The sequence below is a fragment of the Pogoniulus pusillus genome, chromosome 1 (genome assembly GCF_015220805.1).
Source record: "Pogoniulus pusillus isolate bPogPus1 chromosome 1, bPogPus1.pri, whole genome shotgun sequence".
NCBI lineage: Eukaryota > Metazoa > Chordata > Aves > Piciformes > Lybiidae > Pogoniulus > Pogoniulus pusillus.
In genome coordinates, this window is record NC_087264.1 from 3457331 (window position 1) to 3475127 (window position 17797).

The following is a 17797-nucleotide window of genomic DNA, read 5'->3' on the forward strand; positions in this document are numbered from 1 at the left end:
AGGGAAGTGAAAGATGACAAGAAGGGCTTCTTTAAATGCATCAGGGGAAAAGTGGGTCCCTTGTTCAGACAAGGTGACAGGGAATGCAGAGGTGGCAGAATTATTGAATGGCTTCCCGGCCTCAGGCTTTACTGCAAAGACCAAACCTGAGAAATCTCAGACACTGGAGGTACTGGAGCAAATCTGGAGGGAGGAGGACAGGGTTCTACACTTTGTACACAACAACCACAAGCAGTGCTACAGGCTGGGGACAGAGTGGCTGGAGAGCAGCCAGGCAGAGAGGGACCTGGGGGTTCTGGGAGAGAGTAACTGAACATGAGCCAACATGTTCCCAGGTGGGCAGGAGACCCAAAGGCATCCTGGGCTGGCTCAGGAGCAGTGTGGGCAGCAGGACAAGGGAGGTTATTCTGCCCCTGTACTCAGCACTGGTCAGGCCACCCCTTGAGTGCTGTGTCCAGTTCTGGGCTCCTGAATTGCAGAGAGATGTTGAGGTGCTGGAAGGTGTTTGGAGAAGGGCAGCAAGGCTGTTGAGGGGCCTGGAGCAGAGCCCTGTGAGGAGAGGCTGAGGGAGCTGGGGGTGTGCAGCCTGCAGAAGAGGAGGCTCAGGGCAGAGCTCATTGCTGTCTACAGCTACCTGAAGGGAGGCTGTAGCCAGGTGGGGTTGGGCTCTGCTGCCAGGCAAGCAGCAACAGAAGAAGGGGACAGAGTCTCAAGTTGTGGCAGGGGAGGTATGGGCTGGATGTTGTTAGGAAGTTGTTGTCAGAGAGAGTGATTGGCATTGGAATGGGCTGCCCAGGGAGGTGGTGGAGTCACCATCCCTGCAGGTCTTCAAGAAAAGCCTGGCTGAGGCACTTAGTGCCATGGTCTAATTGATTGTCTAGGGCTGGATGCTAGGTTGGGCTGGATGAGTTTGGAGCTCTCTTCCAACCTGCTTGATTCTCTGATTCTATTGCTCTGTTTCTCAGAGACTTGTTCATCTATTGCAAAAGAGTTTTGTGATGTCAGGTTCAGAGAGTTTATTAATGCTTTAAGCTTTAGCTTGATGTCTGTGTCTCTTTCTGCTGTGAAAGTCTTTGTGTTTAGATATTCAATGATAGAAGCAGAAGAAATGTTGAGATTTGGCTCAGTCAAGGTATACCAAAACCTACTGAAAAATCAAATCATATTTTATTGTAGAAGGCTCAAGTACTAAAGGACATCCAGAACACCTGATTGCAGCAGAAAATTCACCCATGGTAAGAAAATTTCTGTTGTTTCATTCAGTCTCAATCTAAGACAATAGTATTTTTCTTTTCCAAATGCTTCTGTAAAGGCATAGCAAATCCTTGGCTCAGTCTGTGGCTTCTGCACAGTAACTGTGCAGCTGCTTTCCTCTTTCAGTTGCTGCTAGTGTGCTATAAATGCTGAGGTGATTGGAGGGGCTTTGTTTACTCTACTGCTCCCTGTTGAATAATTCATGCCAAGATTTGTTTTGAAATTTTAGTGGAATTTTGCATTTTAATACATAGAGTTAGAATAACTTCTAGGTTGGGAAAGACCCTCAAGGTCATGGAGTCCAACCATTAACCCAGCACTGCCAAGACCAACTCTAAACCATGTTACTGTCACACCTACATGTATAATGTAATCATAGAATCAACCAGGTTGGAAGAGACCTCCAAGATCATCCAGTCCAACCTATCCCCCAGCCCTAACCAGTCAACTAGACCATGGCACTAAGTGCCTCATCCAGGCTTTTCTTGAATCCCTCCAAAGGACTGGGACTCCACCACTTCCCTGGGCAGCCTATTCCAGGGCTTGACAACTCTTTCAGTGAAGAAATATTTCCTAATGTCCTACCTAACCCACACTATCAAAACTTGAGGCTGTTTCTTTTGTCCTGTTGCTTCTTACTTGGAAGAAAAGATTGTCCCTCACCTCACTTCAACCTCCTTTCATGTAGTTGTAGAGAGCAATTAGGTCTCCCTTGAGCCTCCTTTTCTCCAGGCTAAACAATCCCAGTTCAGTCAGCCACTCCTCTGAGTATTTGTTCTCTAAACCAACTTTGTTATCCTTCTGTGGACATGCTTCAGAACCTCAATGTCAATCTTATAGAGAGGGGCCCAAAACTGACCACCCTATTCCAGGTGCAAGCCTGGCACAGTAGCTATTGAACCCCCTGAAACATCTTGTAGATTTTTTGTCTTTTGTTTTCTTCCTATCATGGATAATGAGGTGAACATGAGTTTACTGATGCTGGGGACACTCTGTTGGGGACAGAGTGGCTGGAGGGCAGCCAGGAAGAGAGGGACCTGGGAGTGCTGGTAGAGAGTAGCTGAAGATGAGGCAGCAGTGTGCCCAGGTGGCCAAGAGAGCCAATGGCATGCTGGCCTGGATCAACAACAGTGTGGCCAGCAGGACAAGGGAGGTTCTTCTGCCCCTGTGCTCAACACTGCTCAGGCCACACCTTGAGTACTGTGTCCAGTTCTGGGCTCCTCAATTCAAGAGAGATGTTGAGATACTGGAAGATACTCAGAAAAGGGTGACGAAGCTGTTGAGGGATTTGGAGCACAGCCCTGTGAGGAGAGGCTGAGGGAGCTGGGGGTGTGCAGCCTGGAGCAGAGGAGGCTCAGGAGTGACCTCATTGCTGTCTACAAGTACCTGAAGGGAGGCTGTAGCCAGGTGAGGTTGGGCTCTGCTGCCAGGCAACCAGCAATAGAACAAGGGGACACAGTCTCGAGTTGTGTCAGGGGAGGTCTAGGCTGGATGTTGTTAGGAAGTTGTTGTCAGAGAGAGTGATTGGCATTGGAATGGGCTGCCCAAGGAGGTGGTGGAGTTGTCATCCCTGGAGGTGTTCAATAAAAGCCTGGGTGAGGCACTTAGTGCCATGGTCTGGTTGATTGTCTAGGACTGGGTGCTAGGTTAGACTGGATGAGTTTGGAGGTCTCTTCCAGCCTGCTTGATTCTGTGATTTTATGATTTGATATGGAACTCTTAAATGCAATTAAAAGACTTAATTCCTTTTGACAAGGAAGCTTGTCTTTAGGGTGTCCATGTGGTGGTTGACATGCACAGGGTTAAAAACCAATCTGTGCTGTGCAGGGAGCATCAACCTGTGCTCAATGTCTCTGCATGGCTGAAAGCAGAAGTCTCAAAAGTATGGTGGCATACTCCACCATCAAACAAGGTTAAGGAAAAGATTTTTGCCTACCTAATTTGCCTTTATGTCTTCTCATAGGCTTTGATTATTCATAGATTCCACTTCAAGGAAATTAATCTCTGTGCCTTCAGTTCCCCAGTCAGTGTTAGGAGCTTTTAATTCAGTGGGGGGGGGGGGTGGTGGTAATCTTGAATTGGCTGAGGTTAGCACCTCATAAATTTAAGCACATGTAGCTTCACTACTGCTTCTTTGGCCATAAATGAAGAGAATGCATTCAGTCAGCAGCTTAGCACATAACACTTTTAATTTGTGCTGTGCTTCAAGCATTTTTGTTCCTAAAATGTCCTGTGAGTTCTTGACTCTGAAGTCCAGATGATTTGGTGGTGGAGATCTTAACATGCTTTGTTCCAAGATCTTGTGTAAGTGTGTGGAGATGCTGACATTTGTGTATTCAGCAATTCCATCTGCTTGTAACATCTTGGCCACTGATAGCAGAAGCTTTGATCTATGTTTTTTGACACTTGTTCTGAAGGACTATCCTAGGGAAGCTGCAGCACAAGAAGATTCTTCACTGCTTGTTGAAGATAGCAGAAGACCTAAAGGTAAGATACATTGGTGTGCTTGTACAGCCCCTTTTCCTCTGAGAAAAAATTAGAACTCCCCTTTCCTCTCCTTATCAGTTATCTGAGATGTTTTTCTTTAACTCAGAAACTTGGGAGTGAAAATAATCAAAACTCTGACAAAAAAAGATGGTGATTGGAATTTGTATTCTCAAATTTACTCCAGTCTCACTGGTGGTGCACTGGCTTGTGTAGCTCTTGTGATTAACTGAGAAAGACATCTACCAGTGCACTAGAATGTCAAATTCCTTTTGCTCATCAAACTATTCCTGTCTTTGAGCAGAGCATTTGGGAAGGGACCTTGTTTGAGTGCATTTTCTTATGGCAATTGTAGTACAAATGCATATTTTTCTGCAAGCATCTACACCTTAAAAAGTGAGAGGCTTGGCTGATACCTCTCTGGACATGTTCCAGCACCTCAACATCTCTTTTGAATTGAGGAGCTCAGAACTGGACACAGCACTCAAGGTGTGGCCTGAACAGTGTTGAATACAGGGGCAGAATAACCTCCCTTGTGCCCTACTGGCCACACTGCTCCTCATCCAGGCCAGGGTCTAGCTCTAAAATGGACATTTTGTGTCACTTATCTCAACGAAGTATCTTTTTATGTCTTTCCCCACAGATGATGTTTTTATTTCTCAATATGCTACTGGCCAGAAAGAGGCTTTAAGAGCAGTATTAAAGCAAAAGTAAGTGTCTAGATTGTTCTCTTACCATATAACTTTGTTATTGTACTACTTCAGTTCCAGCCAAATTGCATAGCTGGCAAGGAAAAGGTATTCTGTGTTGTATTGCAGAATCACAGAATCAACCAGGTTGGAAGAGACCTCCAAGAGCATCCAGTCCAACTCATTCCCAGCCCTGTCCAGTCAACCAGACCATGGCACTAAGTGCCTCAGCCAGGCTTTTCTTGAAGACCTGCAGGGATGGTGACTCCACCACCTCCCTGGGCAGCCCATTCCAATGCCAATCACTCTCTCTGCCAGGAACTTCCTCCTAACATCCAGCTTAGACCTCCCCTGCCACAACTTGAGACTGTGTCCCCTTGTTCTACTGCTGCTTGCCTGGCAGAAGAGCCCAACCCCACCTGGCTACAGCCTCCCTTCAAGGAGTTGTAGACAGCAATGAGGTCACCCCTGAGCCTCATCTCCTCCAGCCTGCACACCCCCAGCTCCCTCAGCCTCTCCTCACAGGGCTGTGCTCCAGGTCCCTCACCAGCTTTGTTGCCCTTCTCTGGACACCTTCCAGCATCTCAACATCTCTCTTGAATTGAGGAGCCCAGAACTGGACACAGCACTCAAGGGGTGTCCTGAGCAGTGCTGAGCACAGGGGCAGAAGAACCTCTCTTGTCCTGCTGGCCACACTGCTCCTGATGCAGACCAGGATGCCATTGGCTCTCTTGGCCACCTGGGCACTGCTGCCTCATCTTCAGCCTACTATCTATCAGTACTCCCAGGTCCATTTCCTCCTGGCTGCATTCCAGCCCCTCAGTCCCCAATCTGTAGTGGTGCTTGGGGTTGTTGTGGCCAAAGTGCAGAACCCTGCACTTGGTCTTGTTCAATCTCATCCCATTGGCCTCTGCCCAGCCATCCAGCCTGGCCAGGTCCCTCTGCAGGGCTCTGCTACCCTCCAACAGCTCCACACCTGCTCCTAGCTTGCTGTCATCTGCAAACTTACTGATGCTGGACTCAGTGCCCTGCTTCAGATCGTCGATAAAGATAACTAACAGGACTGTGCCCAGCACTGATCCCTGGGGCACACCACTAGTGCCAGCTGCCAACTGGATGTGACACCATTCACCAGCACTCTCTGGGCCTGGCCTTCCAGCCAGTTAATAATCTTTTTCTGCCTATGAAGATGCTTTCTGTTTATTTTATCATTCAGACCTCACTGGAATATCTTGTTTGTATTGTATCCTTCTAGTAATGTCTGTAGACTGTCTGAGCTAATGATTTCATGCTACAAGAGTCAGTCAAGTTCTGCTCTGATCAGCAATTCATTTTGTAGTAAAACCATATAATATTTTTAAGGACATATAAGGCCACTTGTGCAAATCCCTAAGCTTGGGAATCTTGAAGATAATGACATTTAATTGGACTTGACTATTAATACATTAAGCTTTGCAAAACACAGCCTGTAAAACCTATTCTTTATTGTGGTTGCAGTCATCACAGGGCAATGCCTTTTACATTAGATTCTGTAACATAATACTGAGGAAATTTCTCAGGTTAAGGTGAGAATTAAATAGTTTCTTAGGTGCCAAGAGCTTCAAAAAGAAATGCTGATGTAAATAGAAACATCAGTGCTACCTGTGGGAAATCATAAGAGTAGTTTGTGTTGTAAGTGACCTTAAAGATCATCTAGTTCCAAGCCCATGCCAAGGGTAGGGAAAGCTCCTACTAGACCAGTTTGCTCAGTCACAGTATCACAGTATCATCAGGGCTGGAAGAGACCTCACAGATCATCAAGTCCAACCCTTTACCACAGAGCTCAAGGCTAGACCATGGCACCAAGTGCCACGTCCAACCCTGCCTTGAACAGCCCAAGAGAGGGTGACTACACAGTCCTATGCTTGGAGAGGGTATGGAGAAAACAATGCTCTTTACAGGCATTTGTTTGTATTTGCAGAACTCAACATGCTCCTGTGCCTAAGCAGGTGAAGGTACAGTTCTTAGGAAATGCCCACACAGAGAAAAAGGAAAGTGCTGGTCCTGACACCAGGTCAGCACACCATGAAGCTGATTCTGCAACAACCATTGCAGCAGCAACTGCTGCTGCCATTGCTACTACAGCTCCACTGCTTAAAGTAAGTAGCTTGTGGTTTTATTTATTCTTTGTCCACTTAGAGTAGGAGATGTTCTAAGCAAGCCTGAAATTGTTGGTGGTAGAGTTAAAGAGGCTAAATGTGTCTGTGTCAAGGGTTAGGGCTGGGCCAGTCACTGAGTAATACACTCTCTGTTAACCCCTCTCCCTTTGCAAAGGGGAAGAGAAAGGAAATGAGGAGCCAAGACTGATGGATTGTCAAAGGAAACTGAAACTACTTTAGTGAAAATAATGAAAAAGTAAAATATAGACTCATAGAATCAGCCAGGTTGGAAGAGACCTCCAAGCTCATCCAGTCCAACCTAGCACCCAGCCCTAGCCAGTCAACCAGACCATGGCACTAAGTGCCTCATCCAGGCTTTGCTTCAACACCTCCAGGGACGGTGACTCCACCACCTCCCTGGGCAGCCCATTCCAATGCCAATCCCTCTCTCTGGCAGGAACTTCCTCCTAACATCCAGCCTAGACCTCCCCTGGCACAGCGTGAGACTGTGTCCCCTTGTTCTGTTGCTGCTTGCCTGGCAGAAGAGACCAACCCCACCTGGCTACAGCCTCCTTTCAGGTAGTTGTAGACAGCAATGAGCTCTGCCCTGAGCCTCATCTCCTCCAGGCTGCACACCCCCAGCTCCCTCAGCCTCTTCATTACATACAGAATCAATATTGAACCCAATCCTGCTGATGACAGTTAATGGCACTGTCCCCACTGATGCTGTGGCAGAAGTCCCAGACTGGACTCTGGCAGACAGGAGCCAGATTCAGGAGATGGATTCTGGAACTGGATTCAGGAACTCATGGATTGGGATCAAAAGAAGAGTGGACATTATCCTCCTTGGATGCTGGCCATTGAAAAAGAAGAGTTTGACCCTTGCAATCTCTTGGCTTTATACCAAATATGATGTGTTTGGAATGGATTTTCTTGTTGGTCACTTTAGGGTCAACTTAACTGTCTGTTCCTCTCTGCAGTTGTGGCCTTTTACTTTCAGCATGCCTGAAGTGGCACACAGGATTGAGCACTGTCCTTGGTCTGCCCTCCTATCCTTGATGCTAACTGGAAACCTCAATTCTTATCACCACTAGGAGCAAACACTGCCTGTGCAAATGTGCTGTTCTTATCAGAAGATGCAGTTACTTAGAAATACTGAAGTGAAAAGTAAAATCTCTGAACAAAATGCAGGTCATTCTAAGTGAAGCCAGGACCATCTGCTTATTGCTTTCTCTGTGGTGTTAATCTCAGATTTACTGACCCACATGTCACAAAGAACTTATTTGGGTTTGGTGAATTGGGCAAATAGACAGAGACCATTTGATTTATTTGTTAGAAGAGATTCATAGCATTGCTAAACCACCAAATGTTAGGGCTACCTAAGATTTTATTTGTGTCTTCTGGGAAGCATATCATGGGGTTGTGCAGCCTGGAGGAGAGGAGGCTCAGGAGGGAGCTTATTGTTGTCTACAATTACCTGAAGGGAGGCGGTAGCCAGGTGGGGTTGGTCTCTTCTGCCAGGCAAGCAGCAACAGAACAAGGGGATGCAGTCTCAAACTGTGGTGGGGGAAGTCTAGGCTGGATGTTAGGAGGAAGTTGTTGTCAGAGAGAGTGATTGGCATTGGAATGGGCTGCCCAGGGAGGTGGTGGAGTTGCTGTGCCTGGAGGTGCCCAAGCAAAGCCTGGCTGAGGCGCTTAGTGCCACGGTCTAGATGACTGGATAGTGCTGGGTGTTAGGTTGGACTGGATGAGCTTCGAGTCATAGAATCAACCAGGTTGGAAGAGACCTCCAAAATCATCCAGTCCAACCTAGCACCCAGCACTATTCAGTCAACAGACCATGGCACTAAGTGCCTCATCCAGGCTTTGCTTCAACATCTCCAGGGACAGTGACTCCACCACCTCCCTGGGCAGCCCATTCCAATGCCAATCACTCTCTCTACAGGAGCTTGCTCCTAACATCCAGCCTATACTTTCCCTGGCACAACTTGAGACTGTGTTCTATTGGAGGTCTCTTCCATCCTGGTTGACTCGGTGATTTTATGATGATGGGAGGGATGCTTTGTTCTCCTCATGCTTGCAGTAAGGCTTATTTTTTTCCCCCTCTCTTGCAGGTTCAGAATGATTTGGAAGCAAAAGTTAATTCAGTTTCAGCACTAATTCATAAACTACAGGAGACAGACAGACATCTGCAGAGTGTTGCTGAACAGCAAACAAATAAAAAGACTCAGCATGAGGAGCCCCACTGTCATGAAAGAGTCCATGAGCTTGAGAAACAAATGAATGCTTTCATGGTGCAACGGATTCAGCACTTGGAAAAGTTACAGGAGCAACAAATGAAAATTCAGGTGTCTAAGTAACAATGTAGAAGCTTTAGTTCAATCATTTCTTCTGTATCTATATGTTAATAAGAATTTGGATTATATCTCAGTATTGGAATGAAAGGAAGATCAGGTGGCCAGCTCATGAGCTTAGTTTGATTGCTGGTTCTGTTCCAGGTGTCCCAGATCTCTTTTAATGATCAAGGTACCTGCCTGGTGAATGTGGGGCAGGCTGTGGATTGAGTCTACCTGCACTTCAGCAAAGCCTTTGACACCATCTGCCACAACGAGCTCCTGGCCAAGCTGGCAGCTCATGGCTTGGACAGATTTGCTCTGAAATGGGTTGAGAACTGGCTGGAAGGCCAGACCCAGAGAGTGGTGGTGAATGATGCCACATCCAGTTGGCACCTGGCACTAGTGGTGTGCCCCAGGGATCAGTGCTGGGCACAGTCCTGTTTGATATCTTTATTGATGATCTGGATGAGGGGATTGAGTCCAGCATCAGTAAGTTTGCAGATGACAGCAAGCTAGGAGCAGGTGTGGAGCTGTTGGAGAGTAGGAGAGCCCTGCAGAGGGACCTGGCCAGGCTGGATGGGTGGGCAGAGGCCAATGGGATGAGATTGAACAAGGCCAAGTGCAGGGTTCTGCACTTTGGCCACAACAACCCCAAGCAGTGCTACAGGCTGGGGACAGAGTGTCTGGAGAGCAGCCAGGCAGAGAGGGAGCTGGGGGTGCTGGTAGAGAGTAGCTGAAGATGAAGCAGCAGTGTGCCCAGGTGGGCAGAAGAGCCAAAGGCATCCTGGGCTGGCTCAGGAGCAGTGTGGGCAGCAGGACAAGGGAGGTTCTTGTGCCCCTGTACTCAGCACTGCTCAGGCCACCCTTGGATTACTGTGTCCAGTTCTGGGCTCCTCAGTTCAATAGAGATGTTGAGGTGCTGGAAGGTGTCCAGAGAAGGGCAGCAAGGCTGGTGAGGGGCCTGGAGCACAGCCCTGTGAGGAGAGGCTGAGGGAGCTGGGGGTGTGCAGCCTGCAGCAGAGGAGGCTCAGGGCAGAGCTCATTGCTGTCTACAACTCCCTGAAGGGAGGTTGTAGCCAGGTGGGGTTGGTCTCTGCTGCCAGGCAAGCAGCAACAGAAGAAGGGGACACAGTCTCAAGTTGTGCCAGGGCAGGTCTAGGCTGGATGTTGTTAGGAAGTTGTTGTCAGAGAGAGTGATTGGCATTGGAATGGGCTGCCCAGGGAGGTGGTGGAGTCTCTGTGGCTGCAGGTGTTGAAGCCAAGCCTGGCTGGGGCACTTAGCGCCATGGTCTGGTTGACTGGCTACGACTGGGTGCTAGGTTGGACTGGATCAGCTTGGAGGTCTCTTCCAACCTGCTTGATTCTGTGATTCTAAACTGGTAATTAGGAATAAGTTCTTTAACTGTGGGGTGGTGAAATGCTAGAAGTTGCCCAGGGAAGATGTGAATGACTCCTGCCTGGAAGTGTTCAAGGCACTGTTGGACAGGGCTTTGAGCAACCTGATGTAGTAGAAGGTATCCCTGCTGGTGGTTGGAACTAGATGACCTTTAATGTTGCTTCCAATCCAAGTCATTCTATGATTCTGTATTGTGTATATCAGAAAACCTTTGTAATATCAGTAATCATTTGTAATACTTTGTCTCTTAGTCTCATCTCATCAGCTCTGCAGTCAACTCAGGTGGCTTACAGCAAATTCCTGTGCCTTTCTCCAGTCTCATGGCAAAACAACCTGAGAAGCCAGAACAGCAACTGCTTATGGACAGAGGGCCTTCATATCAGAGGGATTTATTTCCTACCACTACCCAAGGTGAAGAAAAATTCTTAGTATCTTCAGTATTATTTCTGCATTGATTTTGTTTAGATTCATATTGGATTCTGTATCACATCATTCATGAGTAGTGAATATTGCTTCTGTATAATCTTTTTTTATTGCCCCATGTAAGTGAGTGTTGGTCTCTTCTTGGCAACAAGTGATAGGATAGGAGGAATGGCCTCGAGATGCATGAGATAAGGTTTAGATTGGCTTGGACAGGTTCGCTCTGATATGGGTCAAGAACTGGCTGGAGGACTGGGCCCAGAGAGTGCTGGTGAATGGTGCCACATCCAGTTAGCAACTGGCACATGTGTTGTGCCCCAGGGATCAGTGCTGGGCACAGTCCTGTTCCATAGTTTTATTGATGATCTGGAGCAGGGGATTGAGTCCAGCATCAGTAAGTTTGCAGATGACAGCAAGCTAGGAGCAGGTGTGGAGCTGTTGGAGAGTAGTAGAGCCCTGCAGAGGGACCTTGGCAGGCTGGATGAGTGGGCAGAGGCCAATGGGATGAGATTGAACAAGGCCAAGTGCAGGGTTCTGCACATTGTTGACAACAACCCCAAGCAGCACTACAGGCTGGGGACTGAGTGTCTGGAGAGCAGCCAGGCAGAGAGGGACCTGAGGGTGCTGGTAGATATTAGCTGAAGTTGAGCCAGCAGTGTGCCCAGGTGGGCAGCAGAGCCAATGGCATCCTGGGCTGGCTCAGGAGCAGTGTGGGCAGCAGGACAAGGAAGGTTCTTGTGCCCCTGTACTGAGCACTGTTCAGGCCACACCTTGAGTGCTGTGTCCAGTTCTGGGCTCCTCAATTCAAGAGAGATGCTGAGATGCTGGAAGGTGTCCAGAGAAGGGCAGCAAGGAAGTTGTTGAGGGGGCTGGAGCACAGCCCTGTGAGGAGAGGCTGAGGGAGCTGGGGTTGTGCAGGCTGGAGAAGAGGAGGCTCAGGGCAGAGCTCATTGCTGTCTATAACTCCCTGAAGGGAGGCTGTAGCCAGGTGGGGTTGGGCTCTTCTGCCAGGCAAGCAGCAAGAGAAAAAGGGGATAGAGTCTCAAGTTGTGGCAGGGGAGGTCTAGGCTGGATATTAGGAGGAAGTTGTTGTCAGAGAGAGTGATTGGCATTGGAATGGGCTGCCCAGGGAGGTGGTGGAGTTGCTGTCCCTGGAGGTGTTGAAGCCAAGCCTGGCTGAGGCACTTAGTGCCATGGTCTGGTTGATTGGCTCGGGCTGGGTGCTAGGTTGGACTGGATGATGTTGCAGGTCTCTTCGTACCTGCTTGATTCTACGATTGCATGTTAGAAGGTCTTTCTTCATCAAAGGGGTTCTCAGGCACTTCAATAGGCTCCCCAGAGTGGGGATTGAAAGATATAGACATGAGGTGATGAGGTTTACCACCAGACTTGGTACACTTAGCTAATGGCTGGACTCGATGATCTTAAAGGTCTTTTCCAACCAATATAATTCTGTGGTTCTATAATATATTCTGAAAATTTTCCATTTTAATTCAGGCTTTGTATTTAGTAAGTGCTTAGTCTGTACCAAGAGAGATTTCATAGAATCATAGAATCAACCAGGTTGGAAGAGCCCTCCAAGCTCATCCTGTCCAACCTATCACCTAGCCCTGTCCTAAGATAGTCTTACTGATTCTAGTGAACTTAATTCATAGTACAGTTGAGGTTTTGGGTTTTTTTTGAGTCCCTTTATCACAACACTTGGGAAGTATGAAATTTTCCCCTTGTTTGTTTTTCTAACAAGTTCTTCAGTGTTTTGCATTTTTGTGGAAAAGCCACAATGGTGAAGTGTTTCTTTTTCTAGATTTGTCTTTTTCTTGTCAAGAATATTGTTAACATTTAAATTAGCCTGGAGAAGAGGAGGCTCAGGGCAACCTCATTGCTGTCTACGACTACCTGAAGGGAGGCTGTAGCCAGGTGGGGGTTGGTCTCTTCTGCCAGGCAAGGAGCAACAGAAGAAGGGGACAGTCTCCAGTTGTGCTAGGGGAGGTCTAGGCTGGATGTTAGGAGGCAGTTGTTGTCAGAGAGAGTGATTGGCATTGGAATGGGCTGCCCAGGGAGGTGGTGGAGTCACTGTGCCTTGAGGTGTTGAAGCCAAGCCTGGCTGAGGCACTTAGTGCCATGGTCTGGTTGACTGGCCAGGGCTGGGTGCTAGGTTGGACTGGATGATGTTGGAGGTCTCTTCCAACCTGCTTGATTCTGTGATTCTAAATAACTATGTTTTGTTTTCTTTTTTCTTTCTTGCCCTGAAGCATGTTCAAGCCAATTTCCAAGTCATGCCATTCATACACAAAAATCTCCTCCACGTACTCCAGTTCCTCGGAGGTGTGCTCCAGAACCTGTATCAAAGAATGTGACACTCTCAAACAAAGGAAACCCTGTAACAGCAAAGGAAAATGTCCATAAATCCACAGATGCAGGTACTGTGGGTTAGACACTCCTGTTCTCCACTGGCATGAATAGTATGGTCTTGGGTTTACCTTCTGTGAGCCTCACCTAATCTGAGCTGCTGGGTTGCTGGCACTTAAATGGACTGAATAGATGTATTTGAAAGTAGGTTTGGGAAGGGCTGGTTTTGGGGATAATCACTTGTCAAATGAAAGACTTCCTGGTGGTCCTGATCTAACCTGTAGCATTTGAACATAACTGCTAGATTTGGGAAGGGCTGGTCTGGGGGATAATCACTCATCAAATGAAAGACTTCATGGTGATCTTGGAGTAACCTATAGCATTTCAACATTACTGCTTACTGAGAGGCTTTCTCAAGTAGAAAATTGAATGGTTGTTCATTGTCAGGTTTAAGGAAGATTATATGTGTTTTATCTATGTTTTATATAGATGTGTATCTATAGAAGGAGAATGTAACACTTGGGAGCTACTCAGTTAACTTTGTTATTATAATTTGAATTGGAATTTTTTCATGGAAACAGCCAGTTTGGAAGAGACCTCCCAGCTCATCCAGTCCAAAATGACACCCAGCCCTAGACAATCAACCAGACCATGGCACTAAGTGCCCCAGCCAGGCTTTAATTGAACACCTCCAGGGATGACAACTCCACCACCTCCCTGGGCAGCCCATTCCAATGCCAATCACTCTCTCTGACAACAACTTCCTAACAACATCCAGCCTAGACCTCCCCTGGCACAGCTTGAGACTGTGTCCCATTCTTCTGTTGCTGCTTGCCTGGCAGAAGAGCCCAACTCCCACCTGGCTACAGGCTCCCTTCAGGTAGTTGTAGGCAGCAATGAGGTTGCCTGGGAGAAGGCAACTACCCTCCCAAACCACCTGTAGCCAGGTGGAGTTGGTCTCTTCTGACAGGCAAGCAGCAACAGAACAAGGGGACACAGTCTCAAGTTGTGGTGGGGGAGGTCTGGGCTGGATGTTAGGAGGAAGTTCCTGCCAGAGAGAGTGATTGGCATTGGCATGGGCTGCCTGGGGAGGTGGTGGAGTCACTGTGCCTGGAGGTGTTGAAGCAAAGCCTGGATGAGATAATTAGTGCCATGGTCTGGTTGATTGACTAGGGCTGGGTGCTAGGTTGGACTGGATGATGTTGGAGGTCTCTTCCAAGCTGGTTGATGCTATGAAACCATGGATCTGTGGGGTCTCTAGGCTGTCATAATGAAAACAGCACATGTAAAACAACTCTGAAGTCATTTTCTTCTGCTGCTTTTGATCACTTTATTGGCATGAAACTCAGTTTAGAACAACAAAAAATAAGGCATCATTTTTAAGTTGTTTGTGTTCAGAATTATTTGAGGAAGAACATTGAAGACAGATATTAAACTATTTGGAGAAACATAACCATAAATGTAACCTCCTTTTTTGAATGCCTTAGGTGAAGGGAGCCTCCGTGAGCGCGTTCTGTGTTCTCAAGGAATGCCACTGAAGCAAACTGAGTCTTCTGAGGAGACAGCATTAAAGAGTAATAAAATGAGCTGGCATTCTGAGAGAGACAGGTAAATAAATGTAAAGGCCCTAAATTGAGGAAGCTATTGTGTTTATTTTAATGGAGTTGAGGAAGGTGTATTGGATATTGATCACAGGATGTTAGAGGTTGGAAGGGAACCAAGGACATTATCCAGTCCAACCCCCTGCCAGTGCAGGACAACACAATCTAGCACAGGTCACAGAGGAACACATCCAGATAGGCCTTGAAAGGCTCCAGAGAAGGAGACCCCACAACCTCTCTGGGCAGCCTGTTCCAGTGCTTTGTGACACTTACAGTAAAGAAGTTCTCCCTTGTGTTGAGGTGGAACCTCCTGTGCTGCAACTTATACCCATTGCTGCTTGTCCTATCCCAGGGAGCAGTGAGCAGAGCCTGTCCCCCTCTCCTGACCCCCAGCCCTCAGAGGTTGATAAACGTTTATCAATGGTGTAACACAGTCACTGGTGTGGTCCTTAAGTGATGAAGCTGTGCTTGAAATAAAACACTGGGGTACTGGTGTTTTTTTCTGTACTCCTTCAGTATGACAGAAAGCCAAAGGCTTGTTGCTGAGGCCAGCTGGTAACACTTTTCTCAGAGGTCAGTGACTGTCACTTGCAAGTGTTTTTCTGTCTTCTGGGTCTATTTCTGCTATTGTAGCAGCTTGGAGAGTAGTGTCAGGAAGCAAGCTGTACAGGTGTTGTGCAGAAGTGGGATTATCACTGTCAGTGAGACTCCAGGCTGCCTACTAATGAGAGTTGTTTGAGAACTCGTTGGGAAGGAGCAGCATCTGCCTCATGATTTGTAAGCTTTAAAGTGGGCAAGGAAATGTTCTTAGCCATCCAGTCTGAAACATATTCAGTTCAAGAGAGATGCTGAGATACACAGTGCAATACTATCAACTCAGGAGAGATGTTGAGATACTGGAATGTGTCCAGAGAAGGGCAAGGAAGCTGGTGAGAGGCCTGTGAGGAGAGGCTGAGAGAGCTGGGGGTGTTTATGCTGGAGCAGAGGAGGCTCAGGGCAGACCTCATTGCTGTCTACAGCCACCAGAAGGGAGGCTGTAACCAGGTGGGGTTGGGCTCTTCTGCCAGGCAAGCAGCAAGAGAAGAAGGGGACACAATCTCAGGTTTTTCTGGGGGAGGTCTAGGCTGGATGTTGTTAGGAAGTTCCTGGCAGAGAGAGTGATTGGCATTGGAATGGGCTGCCCAGGGAGGTGGTGGAGTCTCTGTAGCTGGAGGTGTTGAAGCCAAGCCTGGCTGGGGCACTTAGTGCCATGGTCTGGTTGACTGGACAGGGCTGGGTGCTAGGTTGGACTGGATGAGCTTGGAGGTTTCTACCAACCTGGTTGATTCTGTGAACTCGTTGTTGAGAAGGAGCAGCTAATGATTTGTAAGCTTTACCGTGGGTGAGGAAATGTTCTTAGCCATCCAGTCTGAAACATATTGTCCCCAGGCAGTAATTTCACTAATACAAGGAGGAGCAGCCACATAGGTACTGCTTTAGTTATGGCAGTATAGACAAAAATATTAATTACTTCTAATGGAAAAATGCCTAAAGTTTAAATGTCACTGTTAGATGTGACTTTTAGATGTAGTTCTGCTATGGGAAATACAAGGATACAGTTGCAGTTGCTAAGTGGTAAACAGAAAACCCAATAACCTGCCTGTGACCTCATGGGCAAACAGTAACTTATGGAATCGTAGAATCAAAGAGGTTGGAAGAGATCTCCAAGCTCATCCAGTCCAACCTAGCACCCAGCCCTATCCAGTCAACTAGACCATGGCACTAAGTGCTTTATCCACTTTATATAAGGCTTTGTTTTTCTTATGCCTTGCATTTCTGCTTAGTTTCACTTTTGGCTACTTCATTGTGCCACACGAGGAGCTGTGAGATGTTTAATCAGAGTGTTTCTCCACCAGGCACACTGCTCTGCATCCAGATGGGATCCCTGCTCTGGAGAGCTCCTCCCAAAATGCCAGTTCTGTTGAGAAGACAGTGAAAAAAGCAGATGATTTACTTGAAGATCTTGGCCACCTGAGACAAGAAATGCACAATATGCTGCAGGTAAAGCCCCTGTGATCAGAATGATCAAGAATTTGAGTTAGTGGAATAAAAAATGTGGAGGTTTAGGATCAGTTAAGGGTTGCTCTTGCTTTTGACTCTGTACAAAGATTGACTTTGCTTGAAATCTGGAAGTCTGTGTATGTGAAAGGGCTTTGAGCCTGAGTTAATGTGTCTATGAGTATCATAGAATCAACCAGGTTGGAAGAGACCTTCAAGATCATCCAGTCCAACCTAGCACCCAGCCCCTAGCCAATCAACCAGACCATGGCACTAAGTGCCTCAGCCAGGCTTGGCTTCAACACCTCCAGGGACAGCAACTGCACCACCTCCCTGGGCAGCCCATTCCAATGCCAATCACTCACTCTGTGAAGAACTTCCTCCTGACATCCAGCCTAGACCTCCCCCAGCACAACACATAGAATAATCATGGAATCAACCAGGTTGGAAGAGACCTCCAAGATCATCCAGTATGTGATGGACTGGACTGTAAAGTCTCTTACTGCCATTCTACCAAACATAAAACAGGTTAAAAAGGAAGAAACTAACAACAAGAACAAAAGAGTGGTGTAGTTCTTTGCTACTTTTAAGGTTTTGAATGGGTTTTTTTGTGCCTATTCTCTGGTGACTCTCTGCCTGTGATACCAGAGCCATGGCAGTGATCTAACCTTGCCATTTGGGAAAGAGCAATGTTCCATTTATCTGCAGTCAGCTGTGGGGATGACTTAAGCTCTAATACTGTGTTCAATTTTGGCCACTCACTAGAAGAAAGTCATTGAGGTGCTAGAGTATGTCCAGAGAATGGCAACAAAGCTGGTGAAGGGTTTGGAGCACAAGTCTTAGGAGGAATGGCTGAGGCAATTGGGATTTCTTAGGGTGCAGAAGAGGAGGGTGAGGGGAGACCTCACTAGAATCATAGAATCAACCAGGTTGGAAGAGACCTCCAAGATCATCCAGTCCAACCTAGCACCCAGCCCTATCCAGTCAACTAGACCATGGCACTAAGTGCCTCAGCCAGGCTTTTCTTGAAGACCCCCAGGGACGGTGCCTCCACCACCTCCCTGGGCAGCCCATTCCAATGGGAAATCACTCT

At 47.4% G+C, this 17797-nt stretch overlaps 1 protein-coding gene across 8 annotated transcripts in view; it reads left to right on the plus strand.

Annotated features, from left to right (window-relative positions):
- Positions 1 to 17797, plus strand: part of KIAA0586 (KIAA0586 ortholog) — a 122113-nt gene that overhangs the window by 2291 nt on the left and 102025 nt on the right. For 7 of the 8 annotated variants that reach the window (XM_064151007.1, XM_064151267.1, XM_064151178.1 and 4 more), the window contains exons 3-11: positions 1177 to 1235; positions 3672 to 3741; positions 4382 to 4448; positions 6388 to 6565; positions 8680 to 8913; positions 10549 to 10708; positions 12970 to 13146; positions 14554 to 14674; positions 16563 to 16707. In XM_064151007.1, the coding sequence (XP_064007077.1) occupies positions 1177 to 1235; positions 3672 to 3741; positions 4382 to 4448; positions 6388 to 6565; positions 8680 to 8913; positions 10549 to 10708; positions 12970 to 13146; positions 14554 to 14674; positions 16563 to 16707 (1211 nt within the window). The remainder of the gene's footprint in view (positions 1 to 1176; positions 1236 to 3671; positions 3742 to 4381; positions 4449 to 6387; positions 6566 to 8679; positions 8914 to 10548; positions 10709 to 12969; positions 13147 to 14553; positions 14675 to 16562; positions 16708 to 17797) is intronic. The other variant, XM_064151090.1, reaches the window with a different exon arrangement.